Source organism: Nycticebus coucang, chromosome 3 (genome assembly GCF_027406575.1).
Source record: "Nycticebus coucang isolate mNycCou1 chromosome 3, mNycCou1.pri, whole genome shotgun sequence".
Classification (NCBI taxonomy): domain Eukaryota; kingdom Metazoa; phylum Chordata; class Mammalia; order Primates; family Lorisidae; genus Nycticebus; species Nycticebus coucang.
Genome location: NC_069782.1, coordinates 33,998,924 through 34,024,857, shown reverse-complemented (window position 1 = coordinate 34,024,857; position 25,934 = coordinate 33,998,924). Strand labels below are relative to the sequence as shown.

Here is a 25,934-nt window from a genome sequence, read left to right as displayed (position 1 = left end):
TTTTCCACATCTTTTTTCCTTTTTCTAATTCTCTTCACTTCTATTCTTTCCTGTTGTGAATTTCATTCTAGTCCTTCACAGAGAGCTATAATCCTATTCATGAGGATTTTTACTGGTTGTAATGAAGAGTGATGGGAAATTTGTCTCCACAGTTGGGAGCAGGGCTGAAGATTCTATTAAGCATTTTGTGTTGTCCAAAGCAAGCTCAGGTTGAGTGGTTTTCATCTTTGGTGCATGCTAGGGTGCTAACACATTAGAGAGAAAATCTTTCGTCCCTTTTGTAATACTGTAGTATCACTTTAAGTACAGTGACTGGTAGCAATTCTTTGGTGGCTCTTCAGGGTTATGACAATCAGGCAAAACTGACGGCTGCTACCCATCAGATTAAGAGTCCCGTTTGTAACTGTTAATTGGTCCTCTGGTTCGCCCCTGAATTGGACTGTGGTGTTTCTGCCAGAAGCTTTGCTCCAGGCCCTGATGAGGGTGGAAATAGAGAGTGCTTCCTGAGGGGTGATTAGCCTTGCTGCTACTACAAAGAGCAAGTGGAAGGTTTTAGAAGGTGATAATTTCTCAGAAATGACAGAATGCTTGACCTAGAAGATTCTGTGGCAGTTTGGAAAATGACAGTTGGTAGTTGTGAAGGTTATTTCATTGTTGACTTTTTCAGACTCCCAAGAAGGTGCTTTTTAGGTTTCCTGTGGAGGAACAAAGAAGTCAGCTTCTTGAATATAAAACGCTACGAACTTTCTTGTTCCAATATCACACAATCAGCTTCAGGTTTTTTGTTTTCTGGTTTTTTTGTTTGTTTGTTTGTTTTTTGGGGGGGATTTGAACAGTGGTGGGTTGTAGAGTTTTTTGTATTTTCCTGTGGAAACTCCCCTCTTAATCCAGCAATCAAAAAACAATGAACTTTTTTTTTTTAAAGGTATATTTCATTCTTTGGGAAACTCCTTACCAAATACCTCCAAGTGAGATATAGTTGTTTAATTTTTCCAAGGACTAATTTAGTAAAATGCTGGACAGTAGGATAAAATATGCAGATAAGACAAAGAAATGAGACTGGGGCGTTTAAAGGATGGCAGTAAAGTTAAAATTCCTCTATAACTTCAGGCTGAGGATTCTAGCTGTACTGAGATAGAAATGCTACTATACTAAATATTTAATATTTATTTTATTCAAACATTGACTGCCTTATTACTTACTAATACTCTTTTGAGCGGTAAGTCAAAGCTGCTTTTAGATCTGCAGCTGACTGACTACAACTACTCAATCTATTTATTTGTACGCTTTTGGAGCTCGTCTTTTTTTTTTTGAGTCCAGTGGAAACCTTGAGACTGAAGTCCGATCGTTGGGATTTCTATCGTTTTGAACTAGTCTTAAGGTTAAACTTCGCACTCACTCCGCAAAGAACATCAGAACCAACTTCGACCACAATTATGCTACACAATTAGGCATAGTTCGACAGGTGGCATTTATCCCCCCAGGTGTTAACTTGCAGCGTTTTTTGACATTCTTCCTGGGAAACCAGTGTTCATTCTGCTTGGGAATCTGGGAAAGCAGATATTTCTAAATTTCTACAGAGCTTTCCCATGAACTTGTTTAAAAAAAAACAAAACAGGCAACGAGGTTTCATTAGCATGGTGTTAAACCGCCATCCGAAGTGCTCATCACTTACAACCTTGTATTATTTAATTTTCAAACTATCATCGGTCACTAGGTCTGGTGAGGTACACACGCTCGAGAAGCGGATCTCTGTATTTTCTTGGTTGTCAAAACCGGGGGGGGGGGACGCATGTGGGCGCGCGCCCGGCGCCTCAGCTCCCGCACTACAACTCCCAGAAGGCCCCGCGCCCCAAGGCCGCTTCCGGGCTGCGTGTCCGTCCCTCTCGCTGGGTTTGGCGTCGCCCGGGCGCAGCCGCTGTCGCCGGGCGCGGAGGGGGAGTGGCCTGCGCCCGGGGCTGGCTGCTGCTGCGCTCCCTCCCAGCCTGCGCGGGCGCCGTTCGAGAGCGCGCCCTCTCCGCTCGCACTCTGCCGGACTCAGCATGAGGCGCTTGTGCTCGGTGCAGCGGAAAGTGCCGTGTGTGTTTGTGACGGAGGTGAAAGAGGAGCCCTCCGCCAAAAGGGAGCACCAGGTACCGCCGCGCGTGGCGTCCTCCCTGCGGGGCCGCTGGCTGCGAGCCCGCGAGGGCGGCCGGCGCGGTAGCGCTGCCTCCAGGCCGGGAGCGCTTGCAGGTTTCTTTCGGGAGGTCTGGGGCGGGAGCCCCGCGCGCCTGAGCTTCGCGTCCTTGTACTTTCTTAGTTACCTGCGAGGGAATCTGCGAGAGTTTTTTGTTTTTGTAATCGGGCGATTCAAACCTTGCTTTGCAGACAAATGGAAAACCCACTTCCGAAATAACATCCCTTTTATTCGCAGGATGGCATTTAGTGGAGAAAAGCCCTCAGTATGCAGAGACTCACCACAGTTCAAGCTTTACGACTTTTTTTGAAGAGTGTGGTGAGAAAGTGAAGCTATTAAAATACCTGGTTTACCTAGTCTCACCTGAAAACCAGTATCAGTGTTGACAGCTAGCCTAATCAGGTCGCTGAAGATCAGACCTCATGTATTATTGCCAGTAATTACCCACTTGATTCTAACTTCGGTGTTTTCCATCTCAGAGTTTTCTATTCTAGCAAGGTATTTTAAACACCATGGGTCCTAAGTTATGCTAGAGAGAATACTAAGTAACCCTTTTCAGGATAATCTTTAATATTCTACTGATCAAGGACTTAGTAGTATCAGATGGGTATTTTAACTCATACAAAATCAGCATGTCCAGTTGAAAGCAACTCCATCTCATCATTGATACCCGTCTTCCTGTCTTCTAAACTAGGAGGCTTTTAAGTCTGGAAGACTGACCAGTTATCTTTAGTACTGGCTTCTAGGACTTGACACCTAGGCACTGGATATATATTTGTGGAATTAAAGAATGAGCCCTCACGCCATTTTATGGCAGTTTGCCATTTACCTTGCTTTTTACCTTATAATATCTAATCTTTTCATTCTCCTTACACTGCTGTAACTGTTCGAGTTAATCATTTCATGTCCGCTTATTGCACCATTTAATTGGTCTTGCCGCCCAGAATGATCATCACCTTGTTCTTCCCCTGTCTAAATCCCAGTTATCATATGGTGTCTGTACCATCTCGGATCCATGTGAAATGTTGCCATCTGTGTTAGTGTGTGCCTCTAGCTGTGATTTTCAACTTTGTATGTTGGAGGGAAATAGTTTGTAAAAGTACCCTCACCTTGGAAAAAATAAGCCTCTTCTCTTACCTCTCTGCAGTTAAGAACAGCTTATAGTATTGTTTATAGACTAGCATCTAAATTTTTAATTATAATTCAAGGTGTCTCATTAATCAGGCCCAGTCTACTCTCCAGTCTTCTCAAAGTGAAGTCTCTGTTTTAGCAAAATCTGATTTCATCCTGTAAACATACCAGCCACAATCCTGTCTCTTATGTTTTTTGTTCAGATTAATCACTCTGCTGGGATCACCTTCAGAGTGTTTTTAATTTTTCAAGTGAGACCCTCTCTGTGAAATCTGTGATCAACTTAATCATTCCAGTGATTTCCTTTACCTGTATAGAAGATATTTGATATTATTACTTTTTGTATACCCATTTGATATTCATTATCACTTTTTATACAACATGCCTTGTTTTTTTTCAGTAATAGTCTAAACTCTTTGAGGAGAGCTTCGTGTCTTCTGTTGTTTTTTGGACATGTCCATAGCAAAGAGTGGCAGATGATTGATTGTTGTGAGTGGAGTGTTTGTACTCATTAAGAACTTTATGGCAGAGTATCTCCTCCCTGGGATCATTGATAAATTCTAATGGAGACACACACACACACACACTCTCTCTCTCACACACACACACACTACTAGTGGTCCAGATCCTGTGGCTCTGTTACTTTAGGTTAAATTGACATGCTTCAATACTAGTGTCACAATTCAGTAGTATTGAATTCAGTGATAAATTCCCAATCAGTTACCTCTTAAAAATACTAAATGTAGGGCGGTGCCTGTGGCTCAAAGGAGTAGGGCGCTGGCCCCATATACCGCAGGCGGTGGCTTCAAACCCAGCCCCACCCAAAAACTGCAAAAAAAAAAAAAAAGTACTAAATGTAGTAGAATGGGCTAATTTCCTAGTTTACCTAACTGAAATAGTATTTCTACTTTAATTGTGAGCTTATACATAGTGGTATAATATTTATATTGTACCATGCTGTTTCACAACATGGTATTACTTCAGATTAAGACTGTAAAACAGTTGCATAAATCTCAGAAATGAAAATAAATTACAGATAGTTGATAGGAACTGGAGAAACTGTCTTTCCTTCCATTCTTATGTTCTTTTATCCTCCTGATAGTAACCATAAATTAAATATGTAAAGTTTACTACTCATAAAGCTGAAAGGGACAACAACTGAATGCCCTCTAAGTAAAATCTAAGGAAAAACAAAAAGGCAAGTGATTCTCGATAGTTTTAACAGTGAAAAATGTTATGGTAAAAACATGAATGAACTAAAATCAGTCTTAAATCTTGAGCACTCATTATACAAAACTTATATCTGAAAAGGTATTGACGTATACATTGTAACATACTTAAGGTGGGATAGTAGACCAGTGGGGGTCATCAGGGAAGTGGTATTTCTGGAGTACACAAATTTGGGGTCTCAAGTGTTCCTTTATGCTGTGTAGGACTGGGCCTTTCACAAACTTGATGTTCTAACTTTGATAAGTGAGTGATCACAGAGTTTTTGAAGATCGACATAGTGAGACTCCTGAATATAACTTTCTAGTAAAAGATTCATGAAACTGCATGAGGAAGGCAGGTGGCTGTGGAAAAAGCTATTATCAAAGTGAAGCCTAACTCAGAATCAAGTAAAAGATTTGTTTTCCAGAGGCAGTTTTTCATTTGCCTTCTTCAACATTTTAAAAATAAATAAACAACTATAGTTAATATTGCTCAGGAATTTAAATTTGTAATACTAGCAAGGCTATCTGATGTAGAAAGCAACTGTTACTGGTAAGAAACCATCAAGGGTTAACTTTCCTTTCAAGCAGATCATACACAGTTTTCCAGAAGAGTACCTGCTGATCTTCACATGCATTCAAGCATTTCTAAGATATAAAACTTGTTGCAGGGTAGCACCTGTGGCTCAGTCGGTAGGGCGCAGGCCCCATATACCGAGGGTGGCAGGTTCAAACCCGGCCCCGGCCGAACTACATCAAAAAAATAGCCAGGTGTTGTGGCGGGCGCCTGTAGTCCCAGCTACTCGGGAGGCTGAGGCAAGAGAATCGCTTAAGCCCAGGAGTTGGAGGTTTCTGTGAGCTGTGTGATGCCATGGCGCTCTACCAAGGGCCATAAAGTGAAACTCTGTCTCTACAAAAGAAAAAAAAAAAAACTTGTTGTAAAAGTCTGTGGTCTAAAATGTTTAGAGGGAGATACGAGATGCAAGCTCCATTGTAAAGGAGATATTCAACTAATAACTGCCTTCTGAAAAGGATGAAAACATAGTTTAGGCAACATATGCCTATGATAGCAGTTAACATTTTTTAGAGATGAAATACTATGTAAAAAAACAAGTATTAGTTTTGTTTAATGTTTATCGTGCGGTTGAAGAGGAAAAGCATATGCATAAGTAAATCCAGAAAGCATTTGAGGTTTGTCTTTTTGCCTGTAGAAAATAGAAATTGATCACCTTATATTAAGAAAAATGTACTGAAAAAGAGAAAGGAATTATGTTAAAGGTTTTTTTTTTTTGTGATTACATCAGAATGTTGATAATATGGATGATTTTTTGTTTATGCTTTTGTATATTTCTCTACAAATTTTCTGGAAGGAGCATGGGAATATTAGTTTTTTGAGGAAAAAAAGTTAAAAACAAGAAGAAAATATACACTACCTTTCATCTCTTTTGCTTGCTCCTTAAGAATGCCTTCTCCTGAGGCAGAAGTACATTACCAGATCTTTGCTAAGACTCATTAAGAACCAAGTCTTAATTGAAAAATCAGTTTTGTAAATCACAAAAATGTTTGTGTTTATAAAAGGTGGAATATCTCCTATGTTGAAGAGTAGGTGGAGTCTTGAAAAATTATGATTGGAAAATACTTGTACTGAACCACCGGAAGTACTTACGGAATTACTAATTTCAGTTAATTAAACACATAAGCCAGTTTTACCTTCACGCAGCTCTAAACTTAAAGGCTTCCTTGTATTCTTCAAGCACATCAAGAAACCTCTTGACTTGAGGCCTTGTTCCTCCCAAATATTTACATGGCGTATTCCCTCACTTCAAATCTGCTCCAATGTTGCTCCTCAAAGAGCTCTTCCCTGTTCACTATATCTGAAATAGAGCTTTGTCCTCTCTGTCCTTTACTCCATTTGTCTTTTGCGTTGGCATCTGTCATACCTAACACTGTATTATGCATTTGTCTCTTTTATCTCCCTCATTAAAATGCAGTTTTCACCAAAGGCAAGAGCTTTTTTCTTCCCCTCTGTTTCTAGTGCTGAGGACAATGCTTGATCCATAGTAGGCATTTAGAAAATAATTGTCAACTATACAATTGAGCATACTGAACACTAACGCGAGGGGTGCTGCACAGGCAGTTTCTGGTGTGTAGTCATTGTGGATAAAGCAGCATGTGCATAATTACAGATTTGTGCAGAAAACCAGGTTACTGCTATGATAGCATAGAAGGGGTCGTTCAGAATTTCACAGAATATTTTTCAGTTGTTTTGAAGGATTAACAGATTATTGCTTAAAATTAATGAAATTTAGAATATTTCAGGTGAGAGTGTGCCCAAAGTACAGAGGCTATCTATCTTAAACCAGTTTTCTCTTTTTCTCTTTTAAGCCATTTAAAGTTTTGGCAACTGAAGCTGTAAGTCACAAGGCATTGGATGCAGATATATACAGTGCAATTCCAACAGAAAAGGTGGATGGAACATGTTGCTATGTGACTACCTACAAAGGTAAAGTAAAACTATAACACTATTTTTTAATCACTTTACAAATTATATAAATATGAATTGGGGCATTTGATCTTCATGAATCCCTGGAGACTTACAGTAGCAAGATTAAAAAATCACAATTGTTATATTTTACTTATTATATTTTTGTATTTTATGTATTATATTTTTGTATTTTTCTTCTTGGGGAAGGAAAAGAGTTAACTAACATTTAATACTCATTAAGGACCAGGTAGTGTAATGAATGCTTCAAACCAAACATACTATCTCTAATTTGTACAAGAAGCCTCTCTCCATTTCACAGATAAGGAAAATGAGACTCTGTGAACTTAAATAATTTGTCCAAGACTGATGTTAATGAATGGCTCAACTGGCAGTGGAATCTAGGTTTGTCTGACTCTTAATGCCTGTTCTCTTTGCACTGATCCTAGCATTGATGTCAGTGATTTTTTTTCAGTTGGCAATATCACTATTTTTATTTTAATGTACTTTCTAAGAAGTAGCAACTCAAATAGAGATAGTTAACCATGTTAAGAAAAAAAAATTGCATTGAAAAAAGAGAAATATTCTCTGTGATTACTTCTGGATGGTGAGATTACCTCTTAATTCCATGAAAATAAATAGAATGGTTGAATGGGCATCTGAACACATTGCTTGCATCAAGAAATTTTTTCTGAAATTCATTAAAAACCAATTTTAACAGAGCTAAATAAATACATGACATTTACTATATAACCATTTTAGTTAGCACATTGTTGTGTTACTATCACCACATCCATCTCCAGAACTGTTTTCATCTTCTTAAACTGAAACTATGCTCATGAAACAGCCCCCATCTCCACCTCAACACCTTGTATGACCATACTTTTTTTCTCTATGAATCTGACTACGTACCTCATAAAAATGGAATCATATAGTATTTGTCTTTTTTGGGACTGGGTTATTTCACTTCATAATGTCCTCAAGGTTCATCTATGTTAGTAGCATGTATCAGAATTTCATTCCTTTTTAAAAGGCAAAATCACATTCCATTGTGTGTATTGAGCATATTTTGTTTATCTCTCACCAACTGATGGAAATTTGGTTGCTTTCACCTTTTGACTATTATGAACAGAGCTGCTACAAAAAGGGATGAACAAATACATTTTTCAGAGCCTGCTACCAATTGTTTTGGGTATATTCCAAAGGTAGAATTCCTGGATCATACAGTAGTAATGATTTTAATTTTTTGAAGAGCCACCATTTTACATTCCCACCAATAGTGCCCAAAGCTTCCTGTTTCTTTATGTGCTCAGCAGCACTTTTGTGTTTTTTTTTTTTTTTGATAGTACCCATCTTAATGAATGTGAGGGAAGTGTATTTTTTAATGTTTCCTGGTAAAAATCCCAAAAGGTCCATTCAACTGGAAATGACAATATAATTTGTTTTTGGTTCTTCGTATTTACCTGGATAGCTAGTAAGTAATATATGATGTCTGAATCAAAGTATAATAATTTTTTGTAAACTTCAGATTTATAAATTTGAGAGAACTGTAAACGATTTTTCAGGCTTTTATATTTATATTGAGAAACTTTAGCATGCATAATTATGTGTGATTAGGCTTGATGATGGCAGTTAAACTGGGATGGAGTTTTAATTATCGAAGGAGACTCATAGGACCCCAAATGTCCACATCTTATTACTTGTAAAGGATGCACAGCATAGCAAGGGCATTAAAAATAAAGATCTGTATCATAGCTGAGGACACAGCAAGGGCTTTAGAGTCCAGGTAAAAACTACTGTTGTTCCCTACTATTGTAACAGTGGTCAGTCTCACATAGAACAACTCTGCCTAAATTCCAGTTGTGCAAAAATTAACCCCGTCAGCATAATGTTTGGGGTGCGTGTGTGTGAAAATACAATTATCTGGTTCTGTTTCTCACAAATACTAGTAACTAATGCAATGTGACTATGGAATGTCCTAAGAGGATCATGGGTTTGCTTTTTATTTCATCCCCATCATTAACCAAAGAAGTTAAGTCTTTTCATATTATCAGGTGTAGTGCAGCTAGGTGGGTATATGTCTTAAGATTGCATATTTCCCTTTGCTTTCTGGGATTGCTTCTTCTCTTATAGAAATGACCCTTCTGTTCATAGAAAAAGTTTATTCTGAAATATCCTTCAAAATAAAGTTGTAAGTTTTGTCTTTTTTACTTTGCTTTTCCTTTTATATTACTTTTTTAGATCAGCCATACCTTTGGGCTCGGCTAGATAGAAAACCTAACAAACAAGCTGACAAAAGATTTAAAAATTTTCTACATTCAAAAGAAAACTCAAAAGGTTAGTTTTTTTTTTTTTTATTTTTATGATTTTAAATAGCTGAAATATTTGGCTATTTATTGCTATGGTGTTTCTATACATTTTATATTTCTGTAAAACTTAAATAATTTAGGAAAAAATGTGATTGAGTATTTCTATGTATAAAACAATATTCTGGAATATTTAAAATATTTTACTAACATTTCTGTGACTCTTCATTAAAGTATGAATCTTAAAACATACAAACTACAACAAATATATTGAGTGAAACACATTTTGTCTGTGTAAGAAAGAAAAATGTAATTTTACAAATCAGGCACAAATCTCGAAGGCGAATTACTATTATAAATTATTACATTAAAATGCTGGTAAATATTACATATAGTAGGTATACATATACACTCATTGTGTACTATGCTCATTCATGTATAAATTCATGTATGTATGTATTCATAGTACATTAAAAATTCGTAAATTTATACACAGTGGAATATTAGTTACTTCAGTTAGACTTTTACAGTCTGTATACAAATGGTCAAGTATTTAATATTTAAAGTGTTAGTCCCTGAACCCTGAGAAGTACATTCATACTGTGGTGGTGATAATGAATGGAAAATAATTGTGTAATATCATATCAGATGTTATGTTTCATTTGCTGTTCCCACTTTGAATCTGTTCAGTATTTTACTTTTTTTTTTTTTTTTAAGTATTACCATGTATAATGTTCTAATTCTTTGTAGGATTTTTTTGGAATGTTGAAGAGGACTTCAAACCTGCTCCAGAGTGCTGGATACCAGCAAAAGAAATAGAACAGTTAAATGGGAATCCAGTGCCTGATGGAAATGGACACATTCCGGGTATTATGAAATCTCTTCCCAAATGCAATTTTGTGTTTACTAGTAAAATGAACAAAAGGTCTAGTCAATCAGAAATTTCAGAAATCAGTTTTAATCTGGTTCATTTTATTTATATGTGTATCACAAAATTCCTGAATCAAATCTAGTAGTTTATACTACATATCAATATATTTCATGTCAAGAATGTCCTCTAGGGTTTAGAATCTTTTCTAAGGTAGACAGTTTACAAGCTGTAGACTGTGACGTTAGTAGTGTTGAATAAGCATGACCTCATTGTTCTTATCAGGGTAAATAATATGACTGATCTAGTCTAAAATGGGGTTTCAAAAGGTCTTTATGGCTCAGCACCTGTAGCTCAGTGGTTAGGGAGCCAGCCACCTACACTGGGACTGGAGGGTTCAAACTGGCCCAGGCCTGCTAAACAACAGTGACAACTACAACAAAAAAATAGCTGGGCATTGTGGCAGACGCCTGTAGTCCTAGCTGCTTGGGAGGCTGAGGCAAGAGAATCCCTTAAGCCCAAGAGTGTGAGGTTGCTGTAAGCTGTGATGCCACAGCACTTTACCCTACCTAGGGCGACATAGTAAAACTCTGTCTCAAAGAAAAAGTTTTATTACCTTTAAATTGGGGAGAACATATGTATATATGTGTTTATTTTTTTGTGAAAATCCTACAAGTATATAATAAGGGAGTTGAAAATAGATGTCTCACAAATAGTTTTTTCTGGGCCTGGGAAAGTTTGCAGAGGTTACCGAGTATGAAGATAACACCCAGACTAAGATTGTAGGCATATAAACAGGGATGTTCTGAATGCCTATTATGTGCCAAATCCTCCTAGTTTCTGGCATTACAAAAATGAAGGTCAAAACTCTTGTCCAATGCTCTCTTTTAGACATTGGAAGAAATAGACCAACAATAGTACGATGTAAGAACTAACAGGAATAAAAGCCCAGGATACACATGGAGAAAAAAAAGAGAAATTCATAGTTCAGCTTGTAGTGGCTTCTGGGAGGAGTTAGCATCTGTACCAAAGCTTCAGAACCAGGAAATTAGCTGGCAAGGAAGAAGGAAGGTCAGCTTAGGTAGACTCCCAGGAAGAGAGAGCAGGGAGTAATTTGGACATTTTACGTAATTTCTTGCAACTGGAACGTTTAGGTTGCATGACTTCTTGAGTAGATTCTCATCTTGAGGAAGTTGAGAGTGGAGGGGTTTCAGATCTTAATCCTTTCCAATCCAGTTTTTCTGCCACCCACATAAAGAGGTTGGTGGATTGCTTGTAATTATCCTACAATTTTTTTTTTTTTTTTTTCTTTGAGACAGAGTCTCACTTTGTTGCCCTTGGTACAGTGTCCTGGTTACACCTCACATGGCAACCTCCAACTCCTGGGCTCAAGCAGTTCTCTTCCTCAGCCTCCTGAGTAGCTAGGACTACAGGCACCTGTCACAATGCCTAGTTATTTGTAGAGATGGGGTCTCCCTCTAGCTCAGGCTGGTCTTAAACTCCTGAGCTCAGGCAGTCCACCCATCTCAGCCTCCCAGATTGCTAGTATTACAAGTGTGAGCCACTGTGCCTGGTTTATCCTATAGTTTAAAAAGAGAAAAATATAAATATGAACTCATCTGATGATTTTATTATCTATTTTAGGTTAGATTAAATATCTAAAGTTTTTGTCTGACGTAGGATCAGAAAGGGTTAAGGGCCCTTGTGTTCTATCTAAAGGAGTGTGAAGCTTCTCAAAGGTAATAAGCAGGGGTACAACTAAATTAAAATTTTAGAAATAGAATTATAATTAAAATTAAGTGGGCTTCACAGGAGAGTAGTAGACCGTTAAAGACATTATTACAGTAATCTGGGGTGAGTAATGAGGCCAAAATTATGGCAACAATTATGTTCTAGTTTTTTGCTTCTTTTTTTGTAATGAATTCTCCATAATGAGGGAGCCAGGTGTGGCAACAAGAGTGAGAAGGGGAACAGAAACAGCATTCAATAAACTTGGTATCAAACTGTTCAGTATATATTGGAACAATTCAATAAATTGTGGAACACTAACTGTAATGTTCACTGTTCTGAAACTAGAAAGAAGGTAGTATTTATGTAAAAACAGTTTTAGTGCTATGTCTTAGAATAGTGTTTTCTTAGTGAAGTAAGGTGAAACTTCTAGTAAGAGATTTCTGGGTGCTGTGTAATGAATAATCAAACAGGTTAATTCCTCAACAGAATAAAAAAACCTTTATGATTTAAAAAAAAAGGTAGTGAAACTTTTAACTTTCTCAGTGATTTTAAAAGTGTGTCTATGTGATTGACATCCAGAGAATAAAGAAAATTTATAAAAATAGAAATTACCTATTTTCAATACATAGAAAAACGATATAATAAAACATTCCTTTTTAAATAATAGGTTGGGTACCAGTAGAGAAAAACAACAAACAGTATTGCTGGCATTCCTCTGTAGTTAATTACGAATTTGAAATTGCCCTGGTACTAAGGCATCATCCTGACGATCCTGGACTTTTGGAAATCAGTGCAGTGCCACTATCAGATCTCTTAGAACAAACACTGGAGCTGATAGGAACAAATATCAATGGAAATCCATATGGTGAGTGAAAACTTACTCAGTTACAGTTACTGTCATTTATAAAGAGAAGTTTCTAGGGTCACCTTTAAAAACACACACACACACACACTACAGAAATGAGTAACAAATTTGAGTTAAAGTTTCCTGGGATTACATCCATTTCTATTAACTTTATGTTTATGGAAAATTTGTGGACTCTATAACTGTTTTATTAATACAAAAGGTTGATTTTGTTCTCTAATTGAAAGCAATTATTCAGGTATAACTTTTGTTTGCCTTTTAATGGTGAGCCGAGTTGATTGAAAGTGCATTTTTCCTGGTTATATCAAGAGTAAAGTGAGTAAAGAATTCACAATGAATTGCTTCTTGGCCTTTTGGCTAAGATCAAGTGTGTAAGAATTCACAATGAGTACCATATCAAGCAAAGTCTCAAGGGCATTATGGAGTGCATTGTTGACAAGGGGATGAGAAGACAGACCTCAGGATATTAAAACTGTAATAAGAAAGTCCTATATTGAGATCAAAAGTAGATTGGCAGGTGTAAAGAACGTTAAGACGGTAATTAGACAAGTTATCACAGTTATGGCAGTTGCTTGACAGACATTGACTAAGAGGTGAATGTGAATAATGGTGCATAGAGCAGAAGTTGGTGCACTTTCAGCAAAATGCCAGAGTAGATATTTTAAGCTTGTGGGCCACACCTCTGAAATGATCTACAGACAGTATTTAAATGAATGGGTGTTGCTGTGTGCTGTGGAAACTGTTTTCAAAAGCAGATGTCTGTCTAGACTTGGTCTGCAGGTCCTTGTTTGCTGACCACTGTGTAGCTGATGTAAGGCACACCAAGGTGAAATTTAGATTTATTGGAATAAGGTGCCACATTTGAGTGAAAGCAGAATCTAATGCACTTGGATTATATTCTCTTCAAGAAAACCAACTATACTTTTCCAACTTCATTCTAAATGTTTTAGAAAATTTATCTGGAGAGGTAAATTCTCTCATTTTTTCTGAAAAGTTCTTTCGAATGAGTTGGTTAACAATAGATTTTACCATTTAGGGTTAGGAAGCAAGAAGCATCCATTACATCTTCTTATACCACATGGAGCATTTCAGATAAGAAATCTGCCTACATTGAAACACAGTGATCTCTTGTCCTGGTTTGAAGGTTGCAGAGAGGGTAAAATTGAAGGAATAGTATGGCATTGCAGTGATGGCGGTTTAATTAAGGTAAGGGCCAAATATAGTTTATGTGGGTAATGTCATGGTATGTTTCTACAGTAAAATACAATATTAGTAGTACTATATCATGAAATTCTCTCTATAAACTGCAGCAGTTCTGATTGCAGTGAAGAAATTTAATATCCTCACCTCATGTGCCACTCTTTCTTCAAGTGCTTAACAGTGTTTCCCAGTGTATAGTCTGTGATGCATTGGCTGTCCCAGGTGTGCTTCAGTGGATAGGCCCCTACGTGGAAATTTAAGTTGTACACTATTGGTACTCTGAGACATCCTGTATTATCTTAGTTTCACCCAACATCTCCAGACAGAGTGCCAAGATGACAGTTGCCTATATACAGAAAGAGTTATTTTATTCTTTGTGCCCTTGCAGTCTGTCTCCTGGACTTGCCAATTTGATTTCTCACATGCACTGGAAATTTATAATACTCAAAACTGGACCTAGTCTTAACACTCAAATTCACTGAGGTGCAAAAATATAGATATTATTTTTAACTCTTCTTTCCATTACTTCATATATCCAATTACTACTTAAAGTTCTAATCTGTTCAATGTGTGTACTTCTCCCAACGTTTTTTTTGTTGTTGTTAAAGACAGTCTTACTTTGTTGCCCCGCCTAGAGCTCAGTGGCATCATCATAGCTCACTGCAGCCTCCAACTTCTGGGCCCAAGCCATGTGTTCTCCTGAGTAGTTGGAACTACAGGTGCATACCACCATCACAGTTAATTAATTAATTAATTATTTAATACATATATATATATATTTTTTTTTTAATAAAGACTGGGTGGGTTTCTTCCTCAGGCTGATCTTAAACGCTTGTGCTAAGATTACAGGCATAAGCCACACCTGGCCCTAGTGTTAATTTTAGTTTAGTCTAAGATTCATGCTTGAATCATTATATCACCCTTTCAAAATAGTATATTGTAGTCTTACTCCTAACCATTTTCTTCACAAATGAATGAGAATATTACTACATTGCATCAAATGGTTACATTAAGATTTTTTATTATGAATCCCATTCAACTTTCTGGAACTGCTCTCCACCTCCACCTGATATACATGGTCACATTCTGTGTGCTTTAACTATATTTAACTACTTGCAATTGGAACAAAAAGCTCCATTGTGTCACTTAGTATTTCCTTGGCTTAGAATGCCTTCCCATGACATTTTTCAGGTAGCTTCTGTACTCAGCAGCAGATGCTATTATTAAATTTTGATGGAACTCCTGATTATGGTCCTGGAATTTTTCCAGGTGCTGGAAGTATATAGAGTCAACAGAACAATGTCTCTGGGTTCATGAAGCTCAAATTCTAATGAGGAAGATAGATAATAAACTAATAAATATATATGTCATGAGAACAGGTATGAAGAACAACAGAGTAAAATAAAGTGAGGCAGTAGGCACTCAAATACGTCCATTGAAGATAATGTCTCCAGGCTAAAGCTTTTTTCTCTTTCTAGGTCCATCGCCATCATCTTGGTTTATGCTGGCCAATTCCAGATACTTACATGAATTCGAAACCAGTTATTATCAACATGAACTTAAACAAATATGACTATGCCTTTGATAATAAGTGTTTGTTTCATCATTTTTTAAAATTAGATAATCAGAAATTTGGTAGGCTTAAAGATATAATATTTGATATATAAAATGCAAATGTAATTAAAATTCATTTTGTTACATTCCAATCCTGAATAGTCTGCCATGCTTAAAAATATCTCAAGGCTCAGTATGTCTTTTACCATTTGAAGAAATGAATTTTCCCTTTTCAAATGCCTATTCCAAATTGTATTTAGAATCAGCAAATTAACTTTAACATTCAGCTATAAAAAGTAATGTAAGCTTCTAAGCTTGTACAAAGGCTGGATTCTGCCCACTATAAATGGGTGGTAATTTAGAGACAACAATATGAATCATTTTTTATGATTTATTTCCAAATCCCAAAAGTAATTTAAGTTTAATTTTGCTGCACATTTAACAAAACATATGGCTCAACCTCATAATTTATATTGTATATCTCTGTATATATATATATATATATCATAACACATAATATATATGAAATCCCAAATTTAAATAATAAAACTATTAAATTTACCCTCATGCTCTTTTAAGAAACTAAAACATGAATACACAGATTCACCACAGCTCAGGCCTATTTGATAATCATAGCTTATGCTAAAGTCTTCAAAAATATACTTGTCTAATAAGCTAATTTCATACTTTATGTACTAAAAATTCAAGGCTTAGAAAAAAAGGTACATGGTGGTGAAAAGGAAATTCTACAGTTCAGAGACCTGTTTATTTCCAGATAGAATTTTAACTTACAAAGTTAATAAGTAGCTTAATAAAACTACAGTTGTAGGTGGCCCTTAATAAATGGGAAAATTAACAGGACTTTCTTCTTCATCTTCAAACTGTTCAGAAGTAGCAGTAGGGCTAGTTAATTCAACTCCCAATTGTTCCGAAAGTTTTTTTAACTTCTCTTCTAAGAGAATATTTTTTTTCACTTCTTCTTTGTAATTATACTTCAAATCTTCAATTTCTTCAAAAAATGAAGGATCAAAATTTTCCAGTTCTTTTTTCAGCTTTTGTGTTTCATCCTAATAGAAACAACATTATCCATAAAAATTGCATATAGGAAATATAATACATGTTTTAGGTTTGAAGTAAAGAGATTTAATTACAAACATGAAAGCCAAAGTATCCCAAATAGTCAAATACAACTATAAAGACAGAAGTATTTTCTTAAGATTTTGTTAATGAAGTTTCATTGTACAGCATAAATAACTAGGTTGTTAACTGTCAAATTATCTACTCTTTCACTAAAATTTATCAACTCTTAGATTATAGTAGGATACTCTCAATAAGGCAATCAAAATGACTTTGCTATTCACCCCCACTGAAGTTATTCTGGTTTAGATTTTTTGGTTTATATTTTACTTATTTTTCATTACAAATATCTACTTTTTAAGGAATAATGATAAAGTTTTATAAATATATTTATGATCAGGGAAACCTCGGGACTTCTTCCTGGAAAAGTTAGGCATCTAATAAATGGAGAGAATTTAAGCTCTAGGGACTATTTAGAATAACTGGTGATCACTGGCTAATTCTCTTATCCATGTCCTTTTGTTCTATTTACAGTCCTAAGAGGTAAAGCATAGAAAATAGATTTTTTATGAAAACTATAACCTTAAAAGAAAATCCCTAAAAAGAATTTCAAAAAGAACTAAAGGACACTGTTCCCAATGGGACCCCCCCCCAAAAAAAATTTAAGAAAAGATTAAAATAATGGGCTATATTTGTTACAATTAAAAAAAATAAATTTACTGTTTAATCCTTTGTTTATTTCGTCTGAATTTTTTGTTAGCTCTTATTTAATACTGATTGCAATACCTAGGTCAAATAGTATAAGAAGTAATTACAGGAGTTTTAAGGATACATATTTAAAGACAGTGATCCTGGAAATTGTTTTCAACAGCTGTTTTCACAAATAGTGCTAAAATTAGATAGAATTAAATATTTAATTACCTTCAAATGCTGCTTTTCTAGATCTGACATTTTGAGCTGTTTTTCTAGATCTTTTACTTTTTCCTTTAGTTGATCAGCATCTGCCAAAAGGTTATGAAAATTAGACACATTTTTTTCCCCACTCTGAGTAAATTTAAGATAAAGTATTTGTTGTGGAGAATAAGCTGAAAACTTAACGAAACCTAGAGCCTGGGCAATATGGCATTTTATTGCTAAAACACTTTCCACAATGTGAATACTGTATGCTACCACCACCAAGCATTATAATTCCATAGCAAGCAAAAAGAGAAGAGACGTGACAGGTATTAGAAGTGTAGACTCCGGTTATTTTTTTATATGGAAAAATTTTTGTACACATACTATGTATCACATCTTCCAAAAGATACTTTAATGTCCACTTAAATTTAAACAATAATTTAGAATCTCCAAAACAGTTCTGGTTTGATTTTAAGCCTTAACAGTCTTTGAAATATGTATTGACAGGTACCTCGATCTCCTTCACATGGAAAATAAGGAGTATGAGAGCTTAGAAACTCCTGAAGGAAAATGAAGTTTTGAAAGATTAGAGAACTTGCCTAATGTTAACAGCATTAACAGGCCTTTGATACTGTGTCTAGTCTACTGTAGACCAAGCTGGCTGCTATAACAAACATGTTGAGAGAGATTTATGTATGTATTTTTTTAGTTATCAAAAGGCATAGCATAGTGGTTAAAGGCTGAGAATGGTAAGGAGCTTTGGAATTTCATAGATTCAGGTTTTAAATCTTAACAGCTGCTACATCTTAGCTGTTGTGACCCTGGGGACAGGTTACTTAACCTCTTGACTCTGTTTATCACATGTAAAATGGAGACACCAGTACCCATCTGTAGCCTTGTATTAATAAAACAGACTGCTCATAATCTAACCTATGTGTTCTCTATGTACTAGCATAGTATCCAGGACTACTCATACGCGATGACTTCAATAAAACTACCAACAGGACTATATAGTAGGATATTGTAAAAGCTATATGAAACACTCAAGACTGTTCAGATACCTTATAAATTGATACAATCCTTGGGAGCAGAATTTGGTGTTTTCAGCAAACAAATAATATGACTAGGTTAAAAGATTCATCATAGTATTATTCTATAAAAGCAAGAAATTTAAAGGAAATGTCCATCAAAAGATAAATGGTTCAATGTGGTATGTATGCAATAATACACTACAGTATTATTAAAAGAATGAGACAGATTGATAGACCTCAAAAAATGTCCATAATACACAGTTAAATAAGCTATAAATATGTATAGTATGAAACCAATTTTATATCGCTCTCCAAGAAAATATATCTGTATACATAATATACCGTAAAGTCTATTCTATATTCACGGTTTTGTTCTATAAAGTCAGTACAAATACTTTTTAATTAGTGAATATAAACCATTGTTCTGAGGGGAACTATGCACACACACACCTCACATAGATTACCTTAAACCCTAGAAATTACTCATTACCCTTCATGGTAGATTGTATTTTCCTTATTTAAGAAAAGGGAAAACAAGATCCAGAAGTGTTTATTCTCTCAAGAGTGTCCCAGAAATAAGCTTCTTTTTTTTTTTTTGTAGAGACAGAGTCTCACTGTACTGCCCTCGGTAGAGTGCCGTGGCCTCACACAGCTCACAGCAACCTCCAGCTCCTGGGCTTAAGCGATTCTCTTGCCTCAGCCTCCCAAGTAGCTGGGACTACAGGCGCCTGCCACAACGCCCGGCTAAGAAATAAGCTTCTTAAACTTTGTTGTCCTGTTCCCTGTCTCCATCTTCTAGTCATCTCTATGAAAACGAGAATGCTGAGCATTGCCTTGTTAGACCTCTGCTGAGAACATGCCATTGGATATTTAAAACTTCTGCTCTGCCAATGTCCACAAAACTGCCATGGGTGTTGATTAGGTGTTAAAAACTATGTTTTAGTGAGTAGGCACATCCACAAGTAAAGAATCCTTATTAATGAAGATCAAAAGTACACTGTATATACATACATATATATACGACTCTATGTATGTACATAGGTGTGTGATATATGTATACAATGTGTGTATGCACACAGGAAAAGGCATGATGATACTTCTCTTGAAGGAGATGGAAGGGATAGAAAGACATTCTTTTTACTTTGTAAAAGGAATAAAGAAAAATAGGCAGTGTTTATTTCTTTATAGGCTTTAAATTAATAACAATAACATTTAGAAGAATATGTCCAGAGGAACATATAAGACTGGCCTATACTTAAAAACTGAAATCAACAGACATAATATTCACTGCAGAGCACCATAATATGATTAAATTATATAATAACCCAGATGGAACACTCGAGAAAAACACTTAGGTGCTTGCTACTGTAATAGAGATATCTCAAAAGATAAATGGGACTATTTTCATAGCACATGGATAGACCACAGCTGCAAAGCTTCATATCAAGGATTTGATTTTGTAGAGAGAATGATAAGAAATCTGAACCAAGGAAAAGCAATCCTGAGTTCAAATATGTGGGGTAGCCAACATATTTTATGATCTACATTACCAGGTTTGATGCTTTCAGGTCCACTTTGGTCCTTGTAAGCTTCTATCTGATGGATTAACTCCGTTTTTTCTTTATCCAGCTGACTATTAGCTAACCTAGATCAAATGATAATGTGTTAAGAAAAATATAACAAGCCAACAGACAATGTTGTACAAAATATGTGGGCATTTCTTACGAACTAGTGATGTACAGTAATCAGAACATGACAAAATAAACGACTCTCAACGCTGTAATGTCACCCTTCTCAAAGAGAAAGCATGGCATCAAAGTCTTCATGTTCTTCTTAATATCTGACCTGTGATTTTCAAGGATAGTTTTGTTGTAAGAGGAGCCTAATGAAAGTACATTACAGAGACCCCTGGAAGTAAAAAATTACTTGTTCTTTCTTTCATTAGTATTTGTCACTGGGAAACTAAGGTTTAATTCATCCTATGCTGTTAGAAAAGTTTAAATTACAAACATGAAACCTAGATTAGACTAGGTTTACTCTTCTTTTCTAGTATGTAATATGTAAAAGTTAAAGTGATTAGCGTACGATGAAATAAGAATCTAATGTACCTGTTAGGCAGCAAGTTAGAAAATCCTAGCTCCAGCAAACCTGGTTATATAAACAATCATTTTTTTTTTTTTTTTTAAAGAAGACGCAACAAAATAATCACATAAACCCATGATGTACCTAAGAACTTGAATCTCCCGTTTAAGGCCTTGCTCTGTCTCAGCACCTTCAGGAATGTGTTTGAGAATCTCAATCTTTGGGTATAATGAAAAGTGAGAAGATAAAGTTTGACATAGAAATACGAGATTTTTATAAATAAACACTTTTTAAGGAAGCATAATATTAAAAATTGGGTTTTCAAAAGCACATAAGTATGTTTCTATGTTTTATTCACCATTCATTCAACAATTAAGTGACTATTACATGCCAAGCATTGTCCTGAGCACAGAGGATACAGCAGTGGATAAAATAGGCCAAGTCCCTGCTGTCATGGTTCTTACGTTTATAGTGGGGGAAGACAAACTATGTGATGTGATGTGATGTGATATAAAAGTGCCAGCAGTAGGATAGGCTATCAAGAAAAATAACCCAGGGTAAGAGGACAAAGAATGATGGGAAGTGGTGTAGGGTTGGGAAAGATCTCTGAGGAGCCTCACTTAATCAGAGATAAGACATGTGGGAGTGAGCTATGAGAATACTTGCATGAATAGTAGTCTGAATAAAGGGGAAAAGTGCAAGGACTCGAAGCTTAATGAGTTTGGTTTGTTCAAAGGACTGAAAAGAAAACTAGGTGCCAAACCATGCATAGCCTTACAGGCTGTGAAGTTTTTTTATTTTAGGGTGATAAGAGGACCACTGGAAGATTCTGAGGATGAGACTGCTATGATTATGCTTTAAAGGATTATTTGGCAGTGGTGTGAAGATAAATGCAAGAGTGGAAGCCGAGAGACAAATTAGGGCATTGCTACAATCATTTGGGTAAAAGAATAGCTTGGATAAGATTAATAGTGACGGAGATACTGAGAAGTGGTCAGACTTAGGACATAGGTTGAAAATACAGCTGATATGAAGTAATGATGAAAAAGTTGTGGGGAATGAGAAAAAGAATAAACTCAATGATGATCCAAAGTTTTTGACTTAAATAGGTGAAATGGTGAGGCTGTTCAGTTAGATGGGCCTTCAAGGAAAGGAATTGGTTAAAAGTATTTTTATCTCCATAAGACAATGCAAGGAGCATCTTGAGATATACTGCATTATTTTATTACTTAAAGGAAAAATTACATTACATGCCTGTTGTTCAAGGTCTTCGGTGTGTTTCTTAACTTTTTGTTCTCTCTCTGTTGCTTCTCTCACAAGTTGTTTAAGGTCAGTAATGCTTTGATTTTTTTTGGCAATGTCAGCTTCTAATTCTTTCAACTTCGTTTCATACATTCTAAAAGTACAAAGAAAAAAATAGTACAGACATTGCAAATGATTTCTCTTAGTGATTTAAAAGTCAATTCAAATTATTGCACTAAAAATATCTATTTTACTCAGACTTGAGAATAAGCAAGACCTGTGTCATGGGTCTTGAGAGATAGACAGATTTCTAAACTGCTTTATTGAACCAAGTGCATAATCCCAGCTTTAGAATTTAGTAATTTTTCTTTTTTGATGGATTTAGGAAATTTGGGGGTAAGGATGAGAATGAGCCTTCTCCTTTTCAAGAGGTTACACTTGGGCTTATGTCTTCAAAATTGAAGGCCTTAAACAAGGCCTGCTCTATGCTGTTACTCATACAATTCTCAAATTAAAAACACATAAATGATCTGAAATGCAAAGTCATCTTCAATTACGGATAAATATTTTCATCATGCCTACCAACCATTTGTAAACCTTATAAACCCTTTTAAAACTAACAATCTCTTTTGCAGCCTCACAGAGCCCTTTTAGAAAGGAAGGTCAAGGAAATTTTTTAATTTCTACAGAATAAAAACAAAACTGAGCCCACAGAAGGGATATAATTTACTTAAGTTCACAGTAAAAATTATATCTTTCTAAACCATGGGAGCTACTTGATTCTCTGAAGGAACCTAGGCCAACCGGGGCTTTTACAAATAACATCCAACACGAAGAAAAGAGTCTGGCAATATCAGGTACTAAGGAAATATCTGCTGAATACACAGATTTCAAAGTAACTCAAAATTCTGAGTCCATATTTCATTGCAGAAGGAAAATAAAAAATGGCCAAGAAATCAACTACTAGAGTTGCTGGATGAGTCCAAGAAATGGTGTCCAAGAGAAGAACACTCCCTAACACCATACCATCACACTGTGCCAGAATTAGAACTATTAAACTTTGTATAAGTCTTAAACTGTCTTTTCCTACCTTGTAACAACAATTGATTTCCAGCTTTTGCTGTCAGCACCTTCGAGCTGTGGACCTCTACTTTCTGCAAACTGTAATCTCTTGCCAGTCTCTTCTAGCTGAACTGTCATCTTCTCATTTAGTATCTCTAAATTATTCTTGGCTATCCGTAATTTCTCTGCAGCTTCAATTTCCTACCATTAAAAACTAATTAGTATTATGGCAAAACAGTATTGTTCTCACAGATGCAATGTATTCAAAATTATCAAGACAAATTGGAAAACAAGAATGTGGAGTTCTAACTACTAATCAAAATTCAGTAATAGAAATTAGAACAACAGTAAATGAAGTCAGAGAAATATATTTACAAGTCTTTTACTCTAGTGGTTACTTAAAATTTGTCATTTTTTTCCTTTATAATAGTTTTACAATAACAGGATAAACTGTGTCTTTATACTTTAAAAGATGCTTTGGTTGACTTCCCAAGACCTGTTTTGACTTATCAGACTTAGCTATAAGCCTACACTATGTGTAAGTAACAGATTATTTCCACTATTAAACATCCACATTCAAAGCACAGTACCACTCTGGCCTCAGGATACACTCAGATACTATTCTAGTTAGTTTAAAAATATTAATTTCAATTTATTCACAGGATCATCCATATAAATAACAAAACTCATTTGCAGCAAGGAATATATTTTGCTATTGAATATGAAAAAGTGTATATAGCTCCTTATTATATATTAGGCACTGTTGTAAGTCATGTGCACAAACATTAACTCAAACCCCACAGCAGTTCTGTGAGACAGGCATACTTATTATTTCCAGTTTTACAGAAGAAGAAATTAAGGGATAAAGAGAGGTTGTCTTAGTTCCCATGGCTAATAAATAATAAAGCTAAAAACTGAATCCAGGCTTCTACATTATACTGCCTCTAACTATATTAATTTTTTACTATCAATGCCCCTTCACAGCAAAAGAAAGTGATAATGGCAGACATAGAGACACAATTCTTAAATCTCTTAATGTTGACTTTCAATAGACACTCATATCATGGAACTACTTGCAGTTTTTCCAACAGATATTAATTAAAATAAAAAAATTAAAACTTCAGTCATAAAAGTCATACTTTTTTAAGTTCCTTACGAAGCCTTTCATTTTCAGCAACGATCTTTTCTGTGCCTTTGGTCTTAGACTCATAGTGCATGCTCAGCTGGCGTCCAAGATGACCTTTAAGTTTTTCTAATTCAGTCTAGTAATTAAAAAACTACATGTCATTGAAGCAAAGAAATAAAACAAAATATGATCTTCAAAGCCCCTAAAACTTAATTCAAAGTAGTTTTAGAGACCATATTTGATTAATTAAAATAAAAATCTTCCTTTGAACATTGGTCATCTAGAACAGAAAATTCCCAACCTTATTACATATCAGAATGACTTGATGACTTAAGAAAAAACCATGTGAATGTTGCTTTCTTTGCATTATTATTATTGAGGCTTTATATTTCGATGCAGCAATTCTCAGATTTCTTTTCTGAATGTAATTATGTTCATTCATTCTTTACGAGGTTTTTGTTTCTAGTCCTTATCTTAAACATTGTTATTGTTATTAAATTTTAAGCCTCTTTACTTTTGTGAAGGCAAAAAATGGAAACCTAATAAACACATGTATATGTAAAAATAAAAAAAATTAAAAAAAAAAACAAAGAACCAAAAACCTCAATAGACCACCCATATTAGGACTCAGTCATAAATAATTAATTTCAGGGATGGGGTCTTGGATACAAATATTTTTAAAAATAGACACAGGTAATTAGTTTAGGCTACTAGTGAGAACCGCTAGTCTTAAAATAATAAAGATCAAATGGAGCTATACTATAAAGCCTAGCCTTGTCTATTATAAGCTTTTCTGCATGTTTAAAATACATATTGTATCTATTAAAGCCCCTTTTTACAGTCTTTTAAAATTTATCTAAAAATTAAAACTAAAATATTTCCATATGAATGATCACATTAAAAAAATTACCTTCAACTTTTCATTTTCCATCTCAATATTAGCCATTTTTTCACTGGTCAGTATTCCGGATGCTTTTTTCAACTGTTCATTTTCTCTTTGGACTTTTTCAACTACTTTTTTCATTAAGCCAATGGTTTTTTCTAGTTCTGGGATTGTCTTTCCACTTCTACCAGACTATGAAAAAAACATGTTAATGTTTTAGTTGAATCAAATATTTTAGAGAGTATAATATAAAGTACCAATAAGACAAGCTCATTATTATGCTCATTAATAATTTCAAGTATTTGATATCAAAGGTATGTTAATTCGTTACATTCTTAAAAGAACCCTGTGATATAAGAATTATAACTTTGACTTTATATACAAGAAAACCAAGACTTGGCTCAGCGCCTGTGGCTCAAGCGGCTAAGGTGCCAGCCACATACACCTGAGCTGGTGGGTTCGAATCCAGCCTGGGCCTGCTAAACAACAATAATGGCTGCAACCAAAAAATAGCTGGGTGTTGTGGTGGGAGCCTGTGGTCCCAGCTACTTGGGAGGCTGAGACAGGAGACTCACTTGAGCCCAGGAGTTACAGGTTGCAGTGAGCTGTGATGCCACGGCACTCTACCCAGGGCAACAGCTTGAGGTTCTGTCTCAAAAAAAAGAAAACCAAGACTTAGAGAATGTGATATTTCTAAAATCATGGAGCTGATAATAATAGCTTAAATAGTCTGGCCTTGATGTCTGATAAAAATAAATAAAACTAAATATTCTATTAAGCTAGTGTTCTCTCCAGTACACCGGGATTTTCTTTTTATGAAACAAAACCACAAAAGAGAAATTGTGTCCTTAAGGAGCAAATGAGTAACAAAATTTTAATTGTAGCACAATAAAAGCAATTTTCTCTAAGAATAGCTATTGCTTAGAAATTCAGTTTCCATATAAAATAAATAAGACAGACATCTGAAATAAAAACCTTGCATAAAGGTTTGGGTCAGCAGTTAAAAAGTTTAA

General features: G+C 35.4%; 3 protein-coding genes across 10 annotated transcripts in view; 1 reads left to right on the top strand and 2 right to left on the bottom strand.

The window, feature by feature from the left end:
* C3H12orf50 (chromosome 3 C12orf50 homolog) overlaps nucleotides 1–1,655 on the bottom strand; it is a 39,612-nt gene extending 37,957 nt beyond the window's left edge. Inside the window, exon 1 of the mRNA XM_053583358.1 lies at nucleotides 1,650–1,655. Coding sequence (XP_053439333.1) covers nucleotides 1,650–1,655 — 6 coding nt within the window. The remainder of the gene's footprint in view (nucleotides 1–1,649) is intronic.
* Nucleotides 1,656–1,891: 236 nt separating this feature from the next.
* Nucleotides 1,892–15,664, top strand: C3H12orf29 (chromosome 3 C12orf29 homolog). Of its 2 annotated transcripts, none has more exons than XM_053583694.1 (7): nucleotides 1,892–2,132; nucleotides 6,901–7,018; nucleotides 9,239–9,334; nucleotides 10,054–10,170; nucleotides 12,570–12,767; nucleotides 13,804–13,973; nucleotides 15,446–15,664. In XM_053583694.1, the coding sequence occupies exons 1-7, from the start codon at nucleotides 2,043–2,045 to the stop codon at nucleotides 15,632–15,634; spliced, it is 978 nt and encodes a 325-aa protein (XP_053439669.1). In that variant the 5' UTR covers nucleotides 1,892–2,042; the 3' UTR covers nucleotides 15,635–15,664. The 2 variants fall into 2 exon arrangements, with proteins under 2 accessions (XP_053439669.1, XP_053439670.1); XM_053583695.1 differs by lacking the exon at nucleotides 15,446–15,664 and adding an exon at nucleotides 15,237–15,433 and having other exon boundaries at nucleotides 1,953–2,132.
* A 154-nt stretch (nucleotides 15,665–15,818) lies between these two features.
* CEP290 (centrosomal protein 290) overlaps nucleotides 15,819–25,934 on the bottom strand; it is a 108,021-nt gene continuing 97,905 nt past the window's right edge. For all 7 annotated transcript variants that reach the window (XM_053583689.1, XM_053583686.1, XM_053583687.1 and 4 more), the window contains 8 exons: nucleotides 24,949–25,113; nucleotides 24,052–24,174; nucleotides 22,941–23,113; nucleotides 21,863–22,004; nucleotides 20,753–20,826; nucleotides 20,077–20,171; nucleotides 17,520–17,599; nucleotides 15,819–16,588 (listed from right to left, as the gene is read on the bottom strand). In XM_053583689.1, coding sequence (XP_053439664.1) covers nucleotides 16,358–16,588; nucleotides 17,520–17,599; nucleotides 20,077–20,171; nucleotides 20,753–20,826; nucleotides 21,863–22,004; nucleotides 22,941–23,113; nucleotides 24,052–24,174; nucleotides 24,949–25,113 — 1,083 coding nt within the window. In that variant the 3' untranslated portion in view covers nucleotides 15,819–16,357. The remainder of the gene's footprint in view (nucleotides 16,589–17,519; nucleotides 17,600–20,076; nucleotides 20,172–20,752; nucleotides 20,827–21,862; nucleotides 22,005–22,940; nucleotides 23,114–24,051; nucleotides 24,175–24,948; nucleotides 25,114–25,934) is intronic.